Here is an 18,489-nt window from a genome sequence, read left to right as displayed (position 1 = left end):
TACATAGATCCCTGAAAGTTGCCACCCAGGTTGATAGGGTTGTGAAGAAGGCCTATGGTGTGTTGGCCTTTATTGGTAGAGGGATTGAGTTCCGGAGCCATGAGGTCATGATGCAGCTGTACCAAACTCTGGTACGGCCGCATTTGGAGTATTGCGTACAGTTCTGGTCGCCTCATTATAGGAAGGACGTGGAAGCTTTGGAACGGGTGCAGAGGAGATTTACCAGGATGTTGCCTGGTATGGAGGGAAAATCTTATGAGGAAAGGCTGATGGACTTGAGGTTGTTTTCGTTAGAGAGAAGAAGGTTAAGAGGTGACTTAATAGAGGCATACAAAATGATCAGAGGGTTAGATAGGGTGGACAGCGAGAGCCTTCTCCCGCGGATGGAGGTGGCTAGCACGAGGGGACATAGCCTTAAATTGAGGGGTAATAGATATAGGACAGAGGTCAGAGGTGGGTTTTTTACGCAAAGAGTGGTGAGGCCGTGGAATGCCCTACCTGCAACAGTAGTGAACTCGCCAACATTGAGGGCATTTAAAAATTTATTGGATAAGCATATGGATGATAAGGGCATAGTGTAGGTTAGATGGCCTTTAGTTTTTTTTTCCATGTCGGTGCAACATCGAGGGCCGAAGGGCCTGTACTGCGCTGTATCGTTCTATGTTCTATGTTCTATGTTCAAGTTAACCTTTTTAAAACATACAGTGAACATCTTAGCAACCATTAATTCAAATACAACCCCCAAAGAATACAACACTAAGTAATTCTGAAGCTTTCCTTTTAGCATCCATAAGACTTAAAACAATAACTTTTAACTGAAGCACATCAGGTTAAAGTCACTACTGAGAGCAGTTATTAGTTTTAAATCACCAAAGGATCGATTTACAGTTTTTGGATTACAGAGAGAGACGCATACACCTTCTGCCTGTGACTGCAGCTATCCAGCTCTGAAAACTAAACAAAAACACACCCTGCAGCAAACAGCCTAAAACGAAAGTAAAAAGCCCAGCTCCACCCACTCTCTGACATCACTGCAGTAATAAACACCCATTTCTTAAAGGTACTCTCACATGACAGTGTGTATAATTCACAATTATCTCACTGGCTGGGAAGCACTTTGCCATGAAGGGTGCTATAGAAATACGTGTCTCTCTGCTGGGCATAATTTGATATCAAGAGGGAGTCTAAAGATTAGACCTGTTGGGTGCCCACGTCATGCAAGTGCGACAGCACGCTGTGGGCATGTCCACTCGGTTGTGCTTTATCTGCCAGCTCCTCTAACCGCATTGCAGATCATCCTATTCCCACAGCTGAAATGCAATGAGCTTGATGTTTCAGACAGCTTTGTACAACTGGATTGTCAATCCCAGTTGTCGCTGACCATCACCTCTCTGGCTTGATGCTGTTGATTTCTTTGGGGCCCCCTGCCTATCTGACCTCGGGCACTACCACCATCGCTGAGATGGGCACCCAGATTGTCCTTTGACCGAGCGACTTGAATATTAATTCCTGGGATGTCGGCATCGCTGGCTGGACCAGTATTTGTTGCCCGTCCGTGACGCCAACTACTTTGCTGTGCGTCTGGAGTCACAGCTCGGCCAGACCAGGTAAGGACAGCAGATTACCCCTTCCCCGAAGGACATTCGTGAACCAGATGGGTTTTTACAACAAGCAACAATGGTCTTCATTAGACTGCTAATTCCAGACTTTTTTATTGGATTCAATTCCACCATCTGTGCTGGTGGGATTTGAACTCATTCCCCAGAGCATCATCTGGATTACTAGTCCAGTGAAAATATCACACCGCCTCTGCCTCCACAAGGTTTGTAATTAAACACAATTACCGTTTATTTATAGCAAGAACTATACTGAAATAGTCAATAAACACAACTGCTTCATGACAAGATAATACCTAATTGCAGTACTCACAGCTTGCCTGGAGAGGCACCTTACTTCGTATCAAACCACGCTTTCAGCTCGTGGTTTGTCTTCAGGCAACTGTAATCTCAGGAAAACAGCACCCAGAGGCTGGATCTCTCTGGGGAGAGTTAGATGGATCTCTCTGGGGAGAGTTAGCTGGATCTCTCTGGGGAGAGTTAGCTGGATCTCTCTGGGGAGAGTCAGCTGGATCTCTCTGGAGAGAGTTAACTGGATCTCTCTGGGGAGAGTTAGCTGGATCTCTCTGGGGAGAGTTAGCTGGATCTCTCTGGGGAGAGTTAGCTGGATCTCTCTGGGGAGAGTTAGCTGGATCTCTCTGGGGAGAGTTAGCTGGATCTCTCTGGGGTGAGTTAGCTGGATCTCTCTGCGGAGAGTTAGCTGGATCTCTCTGGGGAGAGTTAGCTGGATCTCTGGGGAGAGTTAGCTGGATCTCTCTGGGGAGAGCTGGATCTCTCTGGGAGAGGGTTAGCTGGATCTCTGGGGAGAGTTAGCTGGATCTCTCTGGGGAGTTAGCTGGATCTCTCTGGGGAGAGTTAGGTGGATCTCTCTGGGGAGAGTTAGGTGGATCTCTCTGGGGAGAGTTAGCTGGATCTCTGAGGGGAGAGTTAGCTGGATCTCTCTGGGAGTGTTAGCTGGATCTGACTGGGGAGAGTTAGCTGGATCTCTCTGGAGAGAGTTAGCTGGATCTCCTTGCGGAGAGTTAGCGGGATCTCTCTGGGGAGAGTTGGCTGGATCTCCCTGGGGAGAGGTAGCTGGATCTCTCTGGGGAGAGTTAGCTGGATCTCTCTGGGGAGAGTAAGCTGGATCTCTCTGGGGAGAGTTGGCTGGATCTCCCTGGGGAGTTAGCTGGATCTCTCTCTGGGGAGAGTTAGCTGGATCTCTCTGGGGAGAGTTAGCTGGATCTCTCTGGGGAGAGTTAGCTGGATCTCTCTGGGAGAGTTAGCTGGATCTCTCTGGGGAGAGATGGATCTCTCTGGGGAGAGTTAGCTGGATCTCTCTGGGAAGAGTAAGCTAATCTCTCTGGGGAGAGTTAGCGGGATCTCTCTGGGGAGAGTTAGTGGGATCTCTCTGGGGAGAGTTAGCTGGATCTCTCTGGGGAGAGTTAGCTGGATCTCTCTGGGGAGAGTTAGCTGGATCTCTCTGGGGAGAGTTAGCTGGATTTCTCTCTGGGGAGGGTTAGCTGGATCTCTGGGGAGAGTTAACTGGATCTCTCTGGGGAGAGTTAGCTGGATCTCTGGGGAGGGTTAGCTGGATTTCTCTGGGGAGAGTTAGCTGGATCTCTCTGGGGAGAGTTAGCGGGATCTCTCTGGGAGAGTTAGCTGGATCTCTCTGGGGAGAGTTAGCTGGATCTCTCTGGGGAGAGTTGGCTGGATCTATCTGGGGAGATTTGGCTGGATCTCTCTGGGGAGAGTTATCCAGATTTCTCTGGGAGAGTTAGCTGGATCTCTCTGGGGAGAGTTGGCTGGATCTCTCTGGGAGAGTTAGCTGGATCTCTCTGGGGAGAGTTAGCTGAGGAGTGTGAGCTGGATCTCTGAGGGGATAGTTAGCTGGATCTCTCTGGGAGTGTTAGCTGGATCTCTCTGGGGAGAGTTAGCTGGATCTCTCTGGGGAGAGTTAGCTGGATCTCTCTGGAGAGAGTTAGCTGGATCTCCTTGCGGAGAGTTAGCGGGATCTCTCTGGGGAGAGTTGGCTGGATCTCCCTGGGGAGAGTTAGCTGGATCTCTCTGGGGAGAGTTAGCTGGATCTCTCTGGGGAGAGTTAGCTGGATCTCTCTGGGGAGAGTTGGCTGGATCTCCCTGGGGAGTTAGCTGGATCTCTCTCTGGGGAGAGTTAGCTGGATCTCTCTGGGGAGAGTTAGCTGGATCTCTCTGGGGAGAGTTAGCTGGATCTCTCTGGGAGAGTTAGCTGGATCTCTCTGGGGAGAGATGGATCTCTCTGGGGAGAGTTAGCTGGATCTCTCTGGGAAGAGTAAGCTAATCTCTCTGGGGAGAGTTAGCGGGATCTCTCTGGGGAGAGTTAGTGGGATCTCTCTGGGGAGAGTTAGCTGGATCTCTCTGGGGAGAGATAGCTGGATCTCTCTGGGGAGAGTTAGCGGGATCTCTCTGGGGAGAGTTAGCTGGATCTCTCTGGGGAGAGTTAGGTGGATCTCTCTGGGGAGAGTTAGCTGGATCTCTCTGGGGAGAGTTAGCTGGATCTCTCTGGGGAGAGTTAGTGGGATCTCTCTGGGGAGAGTTAGCTGGATCTCTCTGGGGAGAGTTAGCTGGATCTCTCTGGGGAGAGTTAGCGGGATCTCTGGTGAGTTAGCTGGATCTCTCTGGTGAGTTAGCTGGATCTCTCTGGGGAGTTAGCTGGATCTCTCTGGGGAGAGTTAGCTGGATCTCTCTGGGGAGAGTTAGGTGGATCTCTCTGGGGAGAGTTAGCGGGATCTCTCTGGGGAGAGTTAGCTGGATCTCTCTGGGGAGAGTTAGTGGGATCTCTCTGGGGAGAGTTAGCTGGATCTCTCTGGGGAGAGTTAGCTGGATATCTCTGGGGAGAGTTAGTGGGATCTCTCTGGGGAGAGTTAGCTGGATCTCTCTGGGGAGAGTTAGCTGGATCTCTCTGGGGAGAGTTAGCGGGATCTCTCTGGGGAGAGTTAGCTGGATCTCTCTGGGGAGAGTTAGCGGGATCTCTCTGGGGAGAGTTAGCTGGATCTCTCTGGGGAGAGTTAGCTGGATCTCTCTGGGGAGAGTTAGCTGGATCTCTCTGGGGAGAGTTAGCTGGATCTCTCTGGGGAGAGTTAGCGGGATCTCTCTGGGGAGAGTTAGCTGGATCTCTCTGGGGAGAGTTAGCGGGATCTCTCTGGGGAGAGTTAGCTGGATCTCTCTGGGGAGAGTTAGCTGGATCTCTCTGGGGAGAGTTAGCTGGATCTCTCTGGGAAGAGTTAGCTGGATCTCTCTGGGAGGGTTAGCTGGATCTCTCTGGGGAGAGTTAGCTGGATCTCTCTGGGAGAGAGTTAGCTGGATCTCTGGGGAGAGTTAGGTGGATCTCTCTGGGGAGAGTTAGCTGGATCTCACTGGGGAGAGTTAGTGGGATCTCTCTGGGAGAGTTAGGTGGATCTCTCTGGGGAGAGTTAGGTGGATCTCTCTGGGGAGAGTTAGCTGGATCTCTCTGGGGAGAGTTAGGTGGATCTCTGGGAGAGTTAGGTGGATCTCTCTGGGGAGAGTTAGGTGGATCTCTCTGGGGAGAGTTAGCGGGATCTCTCTGGGGAGAGTTAAGTGGATCTCTCTGGGGTGAGTTAGGTGGATCTCTCTGGGGAGAGTTAAGTGGATCACTCTGGGGAGAGTTAGGTGGATCTCTCTGGGAGAGTTAGGTGGATCTCTCTGGGGAGTTAGCTGGATCTCTCTGGGGAGAGTTAGCGGGACCTCTCTGGGGAGAGTTAAGTGGATCTCTCTGGGGAGAGTTAGGTGGATCTCTCTGGGGAGTGTTAGCGGGATCTCTCTGGGGAGAGTTATTTGGATCACTCTGGGGAGAGTTAGGTGGATCTCTCTGGGAGAGTTAGGTGGATCTCTCTGGGGAGTTAGCTGGATCTCTCTGGGGAGAGTTAGCGGGATCTCTCTGGGGAGAGTTAACTGGATCTCTCTGGGGAGAGTTAGGTGGATCTCTCTGGGGAGAGTTAGGTGGATCTCTCTGGGGTGAGTTAGGTGGATCTCTCTGGGGAGTTAGCTGGATCTCTCTGGGGAGAGTTAGGTGGATCTCTCTGGAGAGAGTTAGCTGGATCTCTCTGGGGAGAGTTAAGTGGATCTCTCTGGGGAGAGTTAGCTGGATCTCTCTGGGGAGAGTTACCTGGATCTCACTGGGGAGAGTTACCTGGATCTCTCTGGGGAGTTAGCTGGATCTCTCTGGGGAGAGTTAGGTGGATCTCTCTGGGGAGAGTTAGCTGGATCTCTCTGGGGAGAGTTAGGTGGATCTCTCTGGGGAGAGTTAGCGGGATCTCTCTGGGGAGAGTTAGGTGGATCTCTCTGGGGAGAGTTAGGTGGATCTCTCTGGGGAGAGTTAGCTGGATCTCTCTGGGGAGAGTTAGCGGGATCTCTCTGGGGAGAGTTAGCTGGATCTCTCTGGGGAGAGTTAGGTGGATCTCTCTGGGGAGAGTTAGCGGGATCTCTCTGGGGAGAGTTAGCTGGATCTCTCTGGGGAGAGTTAGGTGGATCTCTCTGGGGAGAGTTAGGTGGATCTCTCTGGGGAGAGTTAGGTGGATCTCTCTGGGGAGAGTTAACTGGATCTCTCTGGGGAGAGTTAGCTGGATCTCTCTGGGGAGAGTTAGCTGGATCTCTCTGGGGAGAGTTAGCGGGATCTCTCTGGGGAGAGTTAGCGGGATCTCTCTGGGGAGAGTTAGCTGGGTCCCTTCATCCGCTGCCAGAATCAAAACTGAAGCCAAACTCAAACTTTGGACTCTGAAAAACATGCAAGTGGAATATGATTCAGTCACCATCTGTTACCAGACAGAGAACAGTCTTTTGGACCAATTCATTGACCACCAGCCAATCATTGAAACCGAGTCCCAAAACCGTCTCCCTCTTTTCAACCAACAAGTCTGCAGCTTCCTGATTGAATGAAAGATGCAGGCTGCTTGCCTTAAAGTGACAATTATCCATGGATCATAAACTTAACGGCAAAAGTAAAATAAAGGGAAATAAGGGAATTCACGGAGTAAACAGGAGGACCCTTACATCCCGCCCCCTCCCCAACAGGAGGGCCCTTACATCCCGCCCCCTCCCCAACAGGAGGGCCCTTACAGCCTGCCCCTCCCCAACAGGAGGGCCCTTACATCCCACCCCCTCCCCAACAGGAGGGCCCTTACAGCCTGCCCCCTCCCCAACAGGAGGGCCCTTACAGCCTGCCCCCTCCCCAACAGGAGGGCCCTTACATCCCGCCCCCTCCCCAACAGGAGGGCCCTTACAGCCTGCCCCCTCCCCAACAGGAGGGCCCTTACAGCCTGCCCCCTCCCCAACAGGAGAGCCCTTACAGCCTGCCCCCTCCCCAACAGGAGGGCCCTTACATCCCACCCCCTCCCCAACAGGAGGACCCTTACAGCCTGCCCCCTCCCCAACAGGAGAGCCCTTACATCCCACCCCCTCCCCAACAGGAGGGCCCTTACATCCCGCCCCCTCCCCAACAGGAGGGCCCTTACAGCCTGCCCCCTCCCCAACAGGAGGGCCCTTACATCCCACCCCCTCCCCAACAGGAGGGCCCTTACAGCCTGCCCCCTCCCCAACAGGAGGGCCCTTACAGCCTGCCCCCTCCCCAACAGGAGGGCCCTTACATCCCACCCCCTCCCCAACAGGAGGGCCCTTACAGCCTGCCCCCTCCCCAACAGGAGGGCCCTTACAGCCTGCCCCCTCCCCAACAGGAGGGCCCTTACAGCCTGCCTCCTCCCCAACAGGAGAGCCCTTACATCCCACCCCCTCCCCAACAGGAGGGCCCTTACAGCCTGCCCCCTCCCCAACAGGAGGGCCCTTACAGCCTGACCCCTCCCCAACAGGAGGGCCCTTACATCCCGCCCCCTCCCCAACAGGAGGGCCCTTACAGCCTGCCCCCTCCCCAACAGGAGGGCCCTTACATCCCACCCCCTCCCCAACAGGAGGGCCCTTACAGCCTGCCCCCTCCCCAACAGGAGAGCCCTTACAGCCTGACCCCTCCCCAACAGGAGGGCCCTTACAGCCTGCCCCCTCCCCAACAGGAGAGCCCTTACAGCCTGACCCCTCCCCAACAGGAGGGCCCTTACAGCCTGACCCCTCCCCAACAGGAGGGCCCTTACATCCTGCCCCCTCCCCAACAGGAGGGCCCTTACATCCCGCCCCCTCCCCAACAGGAGAACCCTTACATCCCGCCCCCTCTCCAACAGGAGGGCCCTTACAGCCTGCCCCCTCCCCAACAGGAGAACCCTTACATCCCGCCCCCTCCCTAACAGGAGGGCCCTTGCATCCTGCCCCCTCCCCAACAGGAGGGCCCTTACAGCCTGCCCCCTCCCCAACAGGAGGGCCCTTACAGCCTGACCCCTCCCCAACAGGAGAACCCTTACATCCCGCCCCCTCCCTAACAGGAGGGCCCTTGCATCCTGCCCCCTCCCCAACAGGAGGGCCCTTACAGCCTGCCCCCTCCCTAACAGGAGGGCCCTTACAGCCTGCCCCCTCCCCAACAGGAGGGCCCTTACAGCCTGCCCCCTCCCCAACAGGAGGACCCTTACATCCCACCCCCTCCCCAGCAGGAGGGCCCTTACATCCCACCCCCTCCCCAACAGGAGGGCCCTTACATCCCACCCCCTCCCCAACAGGAGGGCCCTTACATCCCACCCCCTCCCCAACAGGAGGGCCCTTACATCCCGCCCCCTCCCCAACAGGAGGGCCCTTACAGCCTGCCCCCTCCCCAACAGGAGGGCCCTTACAGCCTGCCCCCTCCCCAACAGGAGGGCCCTTACAGCCTGACCCCTCCCCAACAGGAGGGCCCTTACAGCCCGCCCCCTCCCCAACAGGAGGGCCCTTACAGCCTGACCCCTCCCCAACAGGAGGGCCCTTACAGCCTGCCCCCTCCCCAACAGGAGGGCCCTTACAGCCTGCCCCCTCCCCAACAGGAGGGCCCTTACAGCCTGACCCCTCCCCAACAGGAGGGCCCTTACAGCCTGCCCCCTCCCCAACAGGAGGGCCCTTACAGCCTGCCCCCTCCCCAACAGGAGGGCCCTTACATCCCGCCCCCTCCCCTAAAAGAACAAAACTTCGGGGCACAGACATTTCATTATGAGGAATGTAAAATATATATCACAAACACATCTCCATCCAATCATCCTCGTTATACAAGTTCCCTTCCCAGTCTCTCCATTGGTAACAAATAAGCCCTTAAACCCGTGACAAATCATCTCCAATCATATTATCCTTTCCAGGAATATGTACAATTTTAATATTGAACTCTTGTAACAATAAACTCCAACGGAATAATCTTACGTTCCGGGTTTTAAACCTCTCTACAAATGCATGTGCATTATGGTCTGTATAAACTCAGGTTTGTTAATTGTCATGTTGGACATGTACTTCAAAATGCTGAAGGGATAGTAGCAAGGCTTCCTTTTCAATAGTGGAATACCTTCTTTGGCACAGACTTAGTTTTCCCGAAATATATTCTACCTACATCTCTCGTTGTCTTGAAGTGGCACTGCTCCTACCTCCAAGGCACTAGCATCTTGTAGAATCGTTACAGTGCAGGAGGAGGCCATTTGGTCCATTGAGTCTGCACCAACCCTCTGAAAGAGCACCCTACCTAGGCCCACTCCCCACCCTATCCCCGCAACCCCACCTAACCTGCACATCTTTGGACTGTGGGAGGAAACTGGAGCGCCCTGGTTCAGAGTTTCTTATGTCTACATCATGATTAATAACAGTGTGCCCTGATGTTTCCCTATAACTCCATCTATACTCTTTTGGTATCTTTATTATATCTGTCTCCTGTTTCTCGTGTAATGTAATCAGTCTTCTCTGATTGTCCAATGAATGTTTAACCAAATTTCAAGGATCTTCTGCAACCAAACTACAGGAGCATGGTTACTTCCAGTGACCAGCACCATTCTTTCATTAGCAACTTTTACCTCCTCATCAGAGTCTCCATAATCCCAGCCCTTATCTCCATTTAATAATACGGATGCACACGATTTGTGCTTTCCATATTTCAACTCCTCATCTTTACTTTCAGAAGCAGAGAATGGCACGTTACTGTCTCGGAACTTTTTGTTTACAGATGTGGTGGCAGAACCACTTCATGGTTTTCCACCCACTTTCCCTTTAATTTTCAACGGCAATTGATTCCTGATTATTTCCTCTCCTTTGCTGTTTGCTCCCTTTACATTGAAGAGGCACTATGGATCTTTAAAAGGATGTGGGTTAACCAGTTGGTATCACTTCACAGTCTTTGCTGTCCTCATCCCAAATAACTGATACCATGCTATATGATGTATATTTTCCTTCAAAGCACGCATGCTCTGGGTAATATTTGCACCTGAAGTGGATGGCAATGAGTTTGCTGCAAGAGGATGTAACAAATTGCTTTCAGAAAGGTCCAAGTCATTTTCTTCTTCCGATTTGCTGTCTCCTTTCCTAGCTTTGGGAGAGGTACTTGCCATTTGTTCAAGATCAGTTAGTGACAGGTCTATTCGGTAACAGCTGTATATCATTAATTCATAGGCAGAACCAAAATTGGATTCCGAACTCTCGTCTGATTCTTATCACTGCTGTTATTGTTAAAACGAACCCCTCTGTCTTATGGTCACCTCCAGTCTTAGAATTCTCAGGATTTGATTCACCACCACTGACATTTGATATCTGATCAACATCTTTCGACATTTCTTTCTTCGAGTCATTTATTGCCCAATAAGTTTTCATTGAACTCTCTGAAGGAAAAAATGAATCCTTCTCCAGTAAGAGAAGCCCCTGTGCCCCTTAAGATTGTTATGGGTTTGGCTACATGCGTCGAGGAAAATGGGGTGACACAAACTCGGCATATCTCTCATCGACCTCCTTCCTCAGACCTGCCCCCACAGCAGCATTTACCTCAGGTCCCCTAAGTCCAGTTTGAGCTACAGTCTGCCCTGTAGTATTCTCCTCTTTTGTTCTCTTTTCAGAATCCTCCTTATGAACTTCTACAAGTCCCATGGGCTATCCTTGCAACTTCCAACACGCTGGACGAACATGTCCTATCTTGTTACAATGGCAACGCAGGCTTTTGAGTCTCACCTCCACCCTCAGTCCCTTCCTTCCTGGTGTGAGGAGGGGATCTCGGAACATTCCCAGCCATCTATTCCTTACCTTGGCTTCCTGCCTTCCTTTCACTCTCCCACTTCCTATTCTTTTCAGAATGATGGGAGTGATGGAACAAAGGTTTATGTTGATGGATTAGCTCATCATCGTCAGCCATAACTGCTGCCTGTCTAGCAGTCTTCACCCTCTGGTCTTCAACATGAGTTCTTATCAAAGAAGGTAGGGAATTCTTAAATTCTTCAAGAGAATAACCTTCCAGAGCCTCATAGGTAGTTTCGACTCCCAATACTCGTACCCGACTGTAAAAATTGTTCTGCTTAACCCTTTCCAATTCGGCATATGCCTGCCCCAATCGTCTCTTCAAATTCCAAAACCTTTGCCTGTATGCTTCAGGAACCAATTCATCTGCATCCAGATTCGTCTTTTTTACCTTGGCATAATTCTTGGACTCCTGCTCTGTAATAAACTCCCTCTGCCTCCCCGTCCGTTTACTCTGCATGGGTAACGTCCACTTGGCTACTCCATTTGGGTTGCTATTTTCTCCAAAGCCCTAAAAAAGATTTCTACCTCCTTCCCGTTGAATTTTGAGGGGGCCTATATAAATTCAAATATGTTCCTTATATTCCTTATCTTGTTCTCCAAGATAGCCAGATATGTAGTGTTGACAAAGAATATAAAACCAAGAAGTTTAAATCAAAACACATTTATTTTACACAACTAAACTTGATTAGGTTTGCACACTTTACTAAGTAACAGATAATAAAATAATAATACTGAATCTGTAGTACAGTGATCAATATTCTCTCTAACTATTAAACTACACTATAACTTAGGGCAGCACGGTGGCACAGTGGTTAGCATTGCTGCCTACGGCACTGAGGACCTGGGTTCGAATCCCGGCCCTGGGTCACTGTGAGGAGTTTGCACATTCTCCCCGTGTCTGCGTGGGTTTCGCCCCCATAACCCAAAAATGTGCAGGTTAGGTGGATTGGCCACGTTAAATTGCCCCTTAATTGGAAAAAAAAATAATTGGGTACTCTTAAAAATTTTTTTAATTTTTTTATAAACTACACTATAACTCAACCTCATGCTATATTTCCACAATGAAATCTCCCTCCGCTTTCTCTCCCTTTCTCATCAGCTTTGCCCAGGATTCCTGGTGATGCAGCCTTATATACAATCACTTAGTAACGCCATCTAGTGTTGAGTTACACCATAGCCTGTGTTAACCCTTTACTGCACTTGTACTATACATATCATTACACTTGTGACCATAATAAAGATTATTTTGCCTTTTCCTCTCTTTTGCCTTTTCTCTCTCTCTCTCTCTCTAAGTCCAACCTAATTTCCATCTCCATTTATTGTTGCTTCATCTACGTTTCTTTTTCTTCTTTTTGCCCCAACCCCATTTCTCTTTGATTTTGCTGCATTTCCAATTGTTTCATTTGAGTTAATTTAGATAGATTTTAACTAATTCTACCGACTGTTGCCACGCCCCAGGCTGTGTTTCTAGCATTCCTTTCAAATTCAAATCCTGAGCAATTGCTTCAATTATCTCCACTTTCCTACCTCCAGCTGGTACCTCTATTTCTAATTCACTTATCAATTCGACTACCGTGTCTTTTCAAAGTTGTCTTAAATAAGCCAGAGATAAGTCTCCCACCTGAAGAAAATGCTTGGCAGCTCCCAGCACATCCTGTGATATCACTACAAACCTGGTGTCACATTTTAATTGATACTTCAACCCAAATTCCGCAGTCTACTGTCCCAAAGATCCCGGATGAGACCCCGAATCATGTAACAACACCTCGGGCTAGTGTGCGGTCAGTTTCACCCCTAAACACAAACACAACAGACAAACATAGAGGGAAAGTGGTAAAAAAGCATAATAATATAATATAATCACTTATTGTCACAAGTAGGCTTCAATTAAGTTACTGTGAAATGCCCCAAGTTACCACATTCCAGGCGCCTGTTCACGGAGGCTGGTATGGGAATTGAACCCGCGATGCTGGCATAATTCTGCATTGAAAGCCAGCTATTTAGCCCACTGTGCTAAACCAGCCCCGTATAAGTGGAAGGGGGTGGGGGGGGGGGGGGGGAGAGAAGATGTTCCAGATGGTGGTTTCAGTACACTTGTATTCACAGCAAACTTGCAGATTACAGTCTTTGGTTTTTAGCCTGTAATGACCTTTGTAGATTTATTCAGGTACACTGTAAGTTTAAAAATGCAGTGCTCCCAACTTGCCTGGATAGGCGCCTTACTTCACATCAAGCTTTGCTTTCAGTTCGTGGTTTGTCTTCAGGTTCCTGTAGTCTCAGGAAAACAGCACCCAGAGGCTTTTTGGCGAGAGAATCAGCCCTTACAGTGAACCTCTGGAGAGAGATAGCTGGACCTTTCTGGAGAGAGTTAGCTGGATCCCTTCACCTAGCTGCCAGAATGAAAACTGAAACCGATCACCACCTGTTACCGGGCAGAGCACAGCCATTTGTGCCAATTCATTGGCCACCAGCCAATCACCACCTGTTACTGGGCAGAGCACAGCCATTTGTGCCAATTCATTGGCCAGCAGCCAATCACCACCTGTTACCGGGCAGTGCACAGCCCTTTGTGCCAATTCATTGGCCAGCAGCCAATCACCACCTGTTACCGGGCAGTGCACAGCCCTTTGTGCCAATTCATTGGCCACCAGCCAATCACCACCTGTTACCGGGCAGAGCACAGCCCTCTGTGCCAATTCATTGGCCAGCAGCCAATCACCACCTGTTACCGGGCAGAGCACAGCCCTTTGCGCCAATCCATTGGCCACCAGCCAATCAATCAAACCCAGCCCCACTCCCATCTCCCTCTTTGGAGCCAGCAGCTCTGCAGGTTCTCTTTAACCAGCACAGCCTTCCGGATTCTTGTCCATTAAACATCCGTGGATCAAAAAAGAATGGGGAACTAAGGGAATGAAGAGGAAAGACCCTGAAACTAGAGATAAACCCGAGAATTTAATTTGTTCTTTTTTTTTCCAATAATCAAAACTGAAAATATTCAGCAGATGCAGTAATATCCAGGCAAAGAGAAACAATTTGTAATTCCAGTCAATGATTTGTGGTCAGAATTTCTTTTAATAGTTTTTTTAAACCCAGTGGTGCTGTGAACTCGGAGCCTTTCAAGACCCTCTGTTTCCTCACAACCCTGAACCAGCTCCCACTGATAAGACCATAACAGGAACCAGTAGAGGCCATTCAGCCCATCCAGCATGCTTCACCATTCGCAGGCTGACCTGTTTGTGACCTCACCCCCACTTTCCTGCCGGCCCCTCACACCCCTGGACTGTTCCGCAGAGTAAAGCCTGTCCAACCCAGGCGTGAACATATTCATGGACTGGAACTCCACTGCTCTCCTGGGAAGAGACTATTTCACTCAATCTCCATTTTAAATGGGGTGACCCCTTCCCATGTCCTTTCGCATTCCTCCTTCAAATTCCCTTTTGAATGCCTCAGTGGAAGCTGCCTCCACCACGTGCCCAGGCAGCGGATTCCAGATCCTAGCCGCTCGCTGTGTGGGAAAAGATTATTCTCATAGATATCATAACATAGAATTTACAGTGCAGAAGGAGGCCATTCGGCCCATCGAGTCTGCACCGGCCCTTGGAAAGAGCACACTACTTAAGCCCACACCCCCCCACCCTATCCCCGTAACCGCAGCTAACCTTTTTAGGACACTAAGGGCAATTTAGAATGGACAATCCACCTAACCCGCACGTCTTTGGACTGTGGGAGGAAACCGGAGCACCCGGAGGAAACCCATGCAGTCAAGGGGAGAAAGTGGAAACTCCACACAGACAGTGACCCAAGCCGGGAATTGAACCTGGGACCCTGGAGCTGTGAAGCAACAGTGCTGTGCTACCGTGCTGCCCTCCAAGACCACTAGCTCTTAGTGAGCTAGTGGTTAGAATGTAGGACTCGCTGGCCCTGGAAGGGGTTGAGGTGAGCTGTTCTGATACTTTCCAAAGGAAACTAGACGAGTGCATAATAGAAAATGAAAATAGGAGAGATTTTTCCCCCCCCCCCAATCGTTGATGGGATGTGGGTGCCACTGGCTTGCCCTACCCTAACCACCCCTTGAACTGAGTGGCTTTCATGGCCATTTCCACTTCAGCCACATTGCTGCAGGTCTGGAGTCACATGACGGCCAGGCCGGGTAAGGACGGCAGATTTCCCACATCAGTGAACCAGATTGGGTTATTTTACAACAATCGGCAATGGTTTCATGGTCATCGTCAGATCTTCCCACCATCTGCAGTGGCGGGATTTGAACCTGGGTCGCCGGAGCATTGCCCTGAGTCTCTGGATTACTAGCCCAGTGACACTGCCACCTCCCCGGTGCTGAAAGACTGAGGTCAGATCCAGATCTGGCCATCACAATTCAGGGAAGATGTGAAGGTTCTTGAGAGTGTGCGTTGGAGATTTATAGATTTAGCAGAATGATTCCAGGGATGGTTGCTGGACAGGGCTGGGGGGGGGGGGGGGGGCACTCTTCCCATTGGTCGATGGCCCGATGATTCGGGCGGGGGTGGCGCAGCAGTAGTGCAGAATTAACCTTTTGAGCAAGAGATGCAGGGGGAATATGAGGAAGAATGGTGATGGACTGGAACCCCGCGCACAGGAGGCTGGTGGAAACAGAAAATGATCGAGAATTTGAATAGGAAATTGGATCCTTGAAGGAAATCAACCTGTTGGGCTCCGGGCATCGTGTGGGGAAGCGGGCTTGACTGGATTGCTCCATGGGGAGTTGACCTGGTCTTGATGGGCTGGAATGTCCCCATGGGCCATATGGCCTCCCTTTGCACTGTAAGGATTCTATGATTCTGAGCTGTCAATGGTCGTGTTGCCAAGGGTTTCCGGCCCCTCCCCCGGTAGGATATTACGGCCCAGCCGCAGTGAACAGAAATTCAAATCGCCCATCACATCCCCCGCATTTGGGGGGCAAGGGGCAGATTCACGGCGTGGCGGAGGCAGTAAGTACAATTGAACAGGAGGAGACTGGTGCTGCGTATAAACACCAGTGAACTAGTTCAACTGTTTCTGTGATGTATTGTCAGATAGGCTTCAGATGGTTTCACAGGTCGGTGCAACATCGAGGGCCGAAGGGCCCGTACTGCGCTGTAATGTTCTATGTTCTATTGTATAATTCTACTTATATTCAATTAAGGAAATGGAAAGATTGTGTCGTAACAGTAAGTTTTGTATTCTTGTGAAAACCCACCTGGGTCACTAATGTCCTTTAGGGAAGGGGAAATCTGCCACCCTTACCCAGTCTGGCCTACATGTGACTCCAGATCCACAGCACTGTGGTTAACTTCCCTCTGAAGAGTCCAAGAAGATTTTTGTGCCGTATTGGATAAAATGGTGCCCGCAGTGATTCAGAAGGTGATTCACCCCCCGCCGTTCCTCTCTCTGTTGCACCGTGAGCCGGAACGTGCATCCCTGCTCCCCTCTACATTCCCTCTGTGTACCGAGACAAGAATGGCCTTGGAGGCGGTGGGGGATTTGGAAAATGTATTTGCCCGTGGGATGTGGCTTTCACTGGTTACGCCCATCCCTAACTGCTCTGAGTAAGTAGCGCTAAGCCATCTCCCTAAATGCAGCTGAGTGACTCGCTGGCTTCATTTCACAGGATAGTCATTTTGGTGGATCTGAGTGGAGGCCAGACCGAGTGAGGTTGGCAGATTGCCTTCTCTAAAAGGACATTAGTGAACTGGATAGGTTTTTTAAACAAATAATCCGGTCATTTTATGATCACCGAAATTGAGAATTGCTTTTAATTCCAAATTTATTGAATGACATTAACTTCTACTCCCCCAGCTGCCTTGGGATTTGAACACATGTCCTTGAATCATTAGTTCAGGGCCGTTGGATTATGAACCCGATAATAGTTCTGAAAAGAGAGACATGCTGCTGAAGCTTTTTGTCTTACACTCATCAGGACAAATGCAAAAATACCAAATTTCAAATAATCACAAAAATTATACAACAGGAGGTAAAGGTGCTGATTGGCTGGCAAGTCGACTCTAATTGGCCAAGGTGTTACCATAGAGAAAGCAACAAGGAACCATAGGCTCTCTAAGCTTCTGGGTGAGTCAGAGAAAGCACAAGGCTTGAACATATTCTTTTTGTTTGCAGAGAGCAGGTCCCTGTGTGTAAATGTATGTTGCTTCTAGCAAGTGTAAATACGCCACGTTAGCAATTGGACTGATTATCAATGGTTGTTAGTGTCGCTGTTGGCACACTTGGGATTGTTCAGCAAGTGCTATACAAAACCCTGGTTGTACCCCACTTGGAGTACTGCAAGCAGTTAGGAAGGATCTTTAGGCCTTGGCAGGAGTGCAGTGTAGATTTACAAAAATGACGCCTGGATTTACAGGAGTTACATTATGGGAGAGATTACACACATTAGGCCTGTTTCGCTCGAATTTAAGGTTAAGGGATGGTCTTATTGAAGTAAAGGTAAAGTCGCTCCAGTCCTGGATGACCATAGGCTGCTTTCCCCTTTGAGGGGGGAGAGCTGACTGGTGGGGATTTAACCTGAGGGTCACCACACATCAGCCGAGGGGCAAGGTTCAGAAGGCCGGGGGGGGGGGGGGGGGGGGGGGACCTTCATGATCAAAGTATTGAGGATATTAACAGGGACGACAGGGTTGGAGATTCTAAAACTAGGAGGTATGGTCCAAAAATTAGGGCCTGACCGTTCAGGAGAGGTGTTAAGATGAACTTCTTCACTCTGAGGGTGATAAAGGTTTGGAACTCTCCCACAAACAGCAGCTGAAGCTAGATCAGTTGTTCATTTTAAATCTGCGATAGATAGATTTTTGTTAAGCAAAGACATTAAGGGATATGGGCCAATGGCAGGTATATAGAGTCCGATCACAGATCAGCCATGGTGAGACAGGCTCAAGGGGCTGAATGGCCTCCTCCTGTTCCTATGTAAATCGTAGAATCACACCCAACTGCAGATGTTATGGTTTTTGTAAGCGCAGGTAGGTTGAATTCTCCAATAAAATCTGCTCAGAGGTTGGGCAGCAGGGTGGCACAGTGGGTTAGCACTGCTGCTTCACAGCGCCGAGGTCCCAGGTTCGATCCCGGCCCCGGGTCACTGTCTGTGTGGAGTTTGCACATTCTCCCCATGTCTGTGTGGGTCTCACCCCCACAACCCAAAGATGTGCAGGGTGGGTGGATCGGCCACGCTAAACTGCCCCTTAATTGGAAAAAAATAAGAATTGGATATTCTAAATTTATTTTTAAAAAACATAAATAATGTCTTTGGAGGTGTAGTTACCAGTAATGCTGTTTGTATTTGTCCCTCGTTGCTTCAGGAATTGGAGGAAAAGCGACTGCGGAATTACCAGAACCTTCTGCAGCTCGATGGACAGCACCTGGTCCTCAATCATGAGCCCATTGAGTGTCGCATCTGCCTGATGGATGTGAAGCCACGGGAGGGGGTTGTGCTGCGAGATTGCCTACACTCCTTCTGCAGGTGAGAGGACAACATTTGTACACCGCACACCCCCTCTTGTCAACAACCTTCTCTTTCCGGCGATATTGTTCTTCGTGTCCGTCCATACGGAGTAAGGTCACAGATCAGCCCCGATCTCATTAAATGGTACAACAGGCCCGAGGGCCTCCATGCCCTGCTCCTTTTCCTAACTCCCCAATCCACCCTCGGGATGTGAGTGGCACAGGAAAGGCTGCCCATCGCTGAGAAGGGAATGCTTGACAGTCTGGA

General features: G+C 50.2%; 1 protein-coding gene across 1 annotated transcript in view; it reads left to right on the top strand.

Moving 5' to 3' along the window:
- Positions 1–18,489, top strand: part of shrprbck1r (sharpin and rbck1 related) — a 96,288-nt gene that overhangs the window by 56,027 nt on the left and 21,772 nt on the right. The window contains exon 8 of the mRNA XM_038796479.1: positions 18,080–18,240. Within this exon, the coding sequence (XP_038652407.1) occupies positions 18,080–18,240 (161 nt within the window). The remainder of the gene's footprint in view (positions 1–18,079; positions 18,241–18,489) is intronic.

Source organism: Scyliorhinus canicula, chromosome 5, assembly GCF_902713615.1.
Source record: "Scyliorhinus canicula chromosome 5, sScyCan1.1, whole genome shotgun sequence".
Lineage (NCBI taxonomy): Eukaryota > Metazoa > Chordata > Chondrichthyes > Carcharhiniformes > Scyliorhinidae > Scyliorhinus > Scyliorhinus canicula.
The sequence above is the reverse complement of the archived record's forward strand: the minus strand, read 5'-3'. Positions and strand labels throughout refer to the sequence as shown.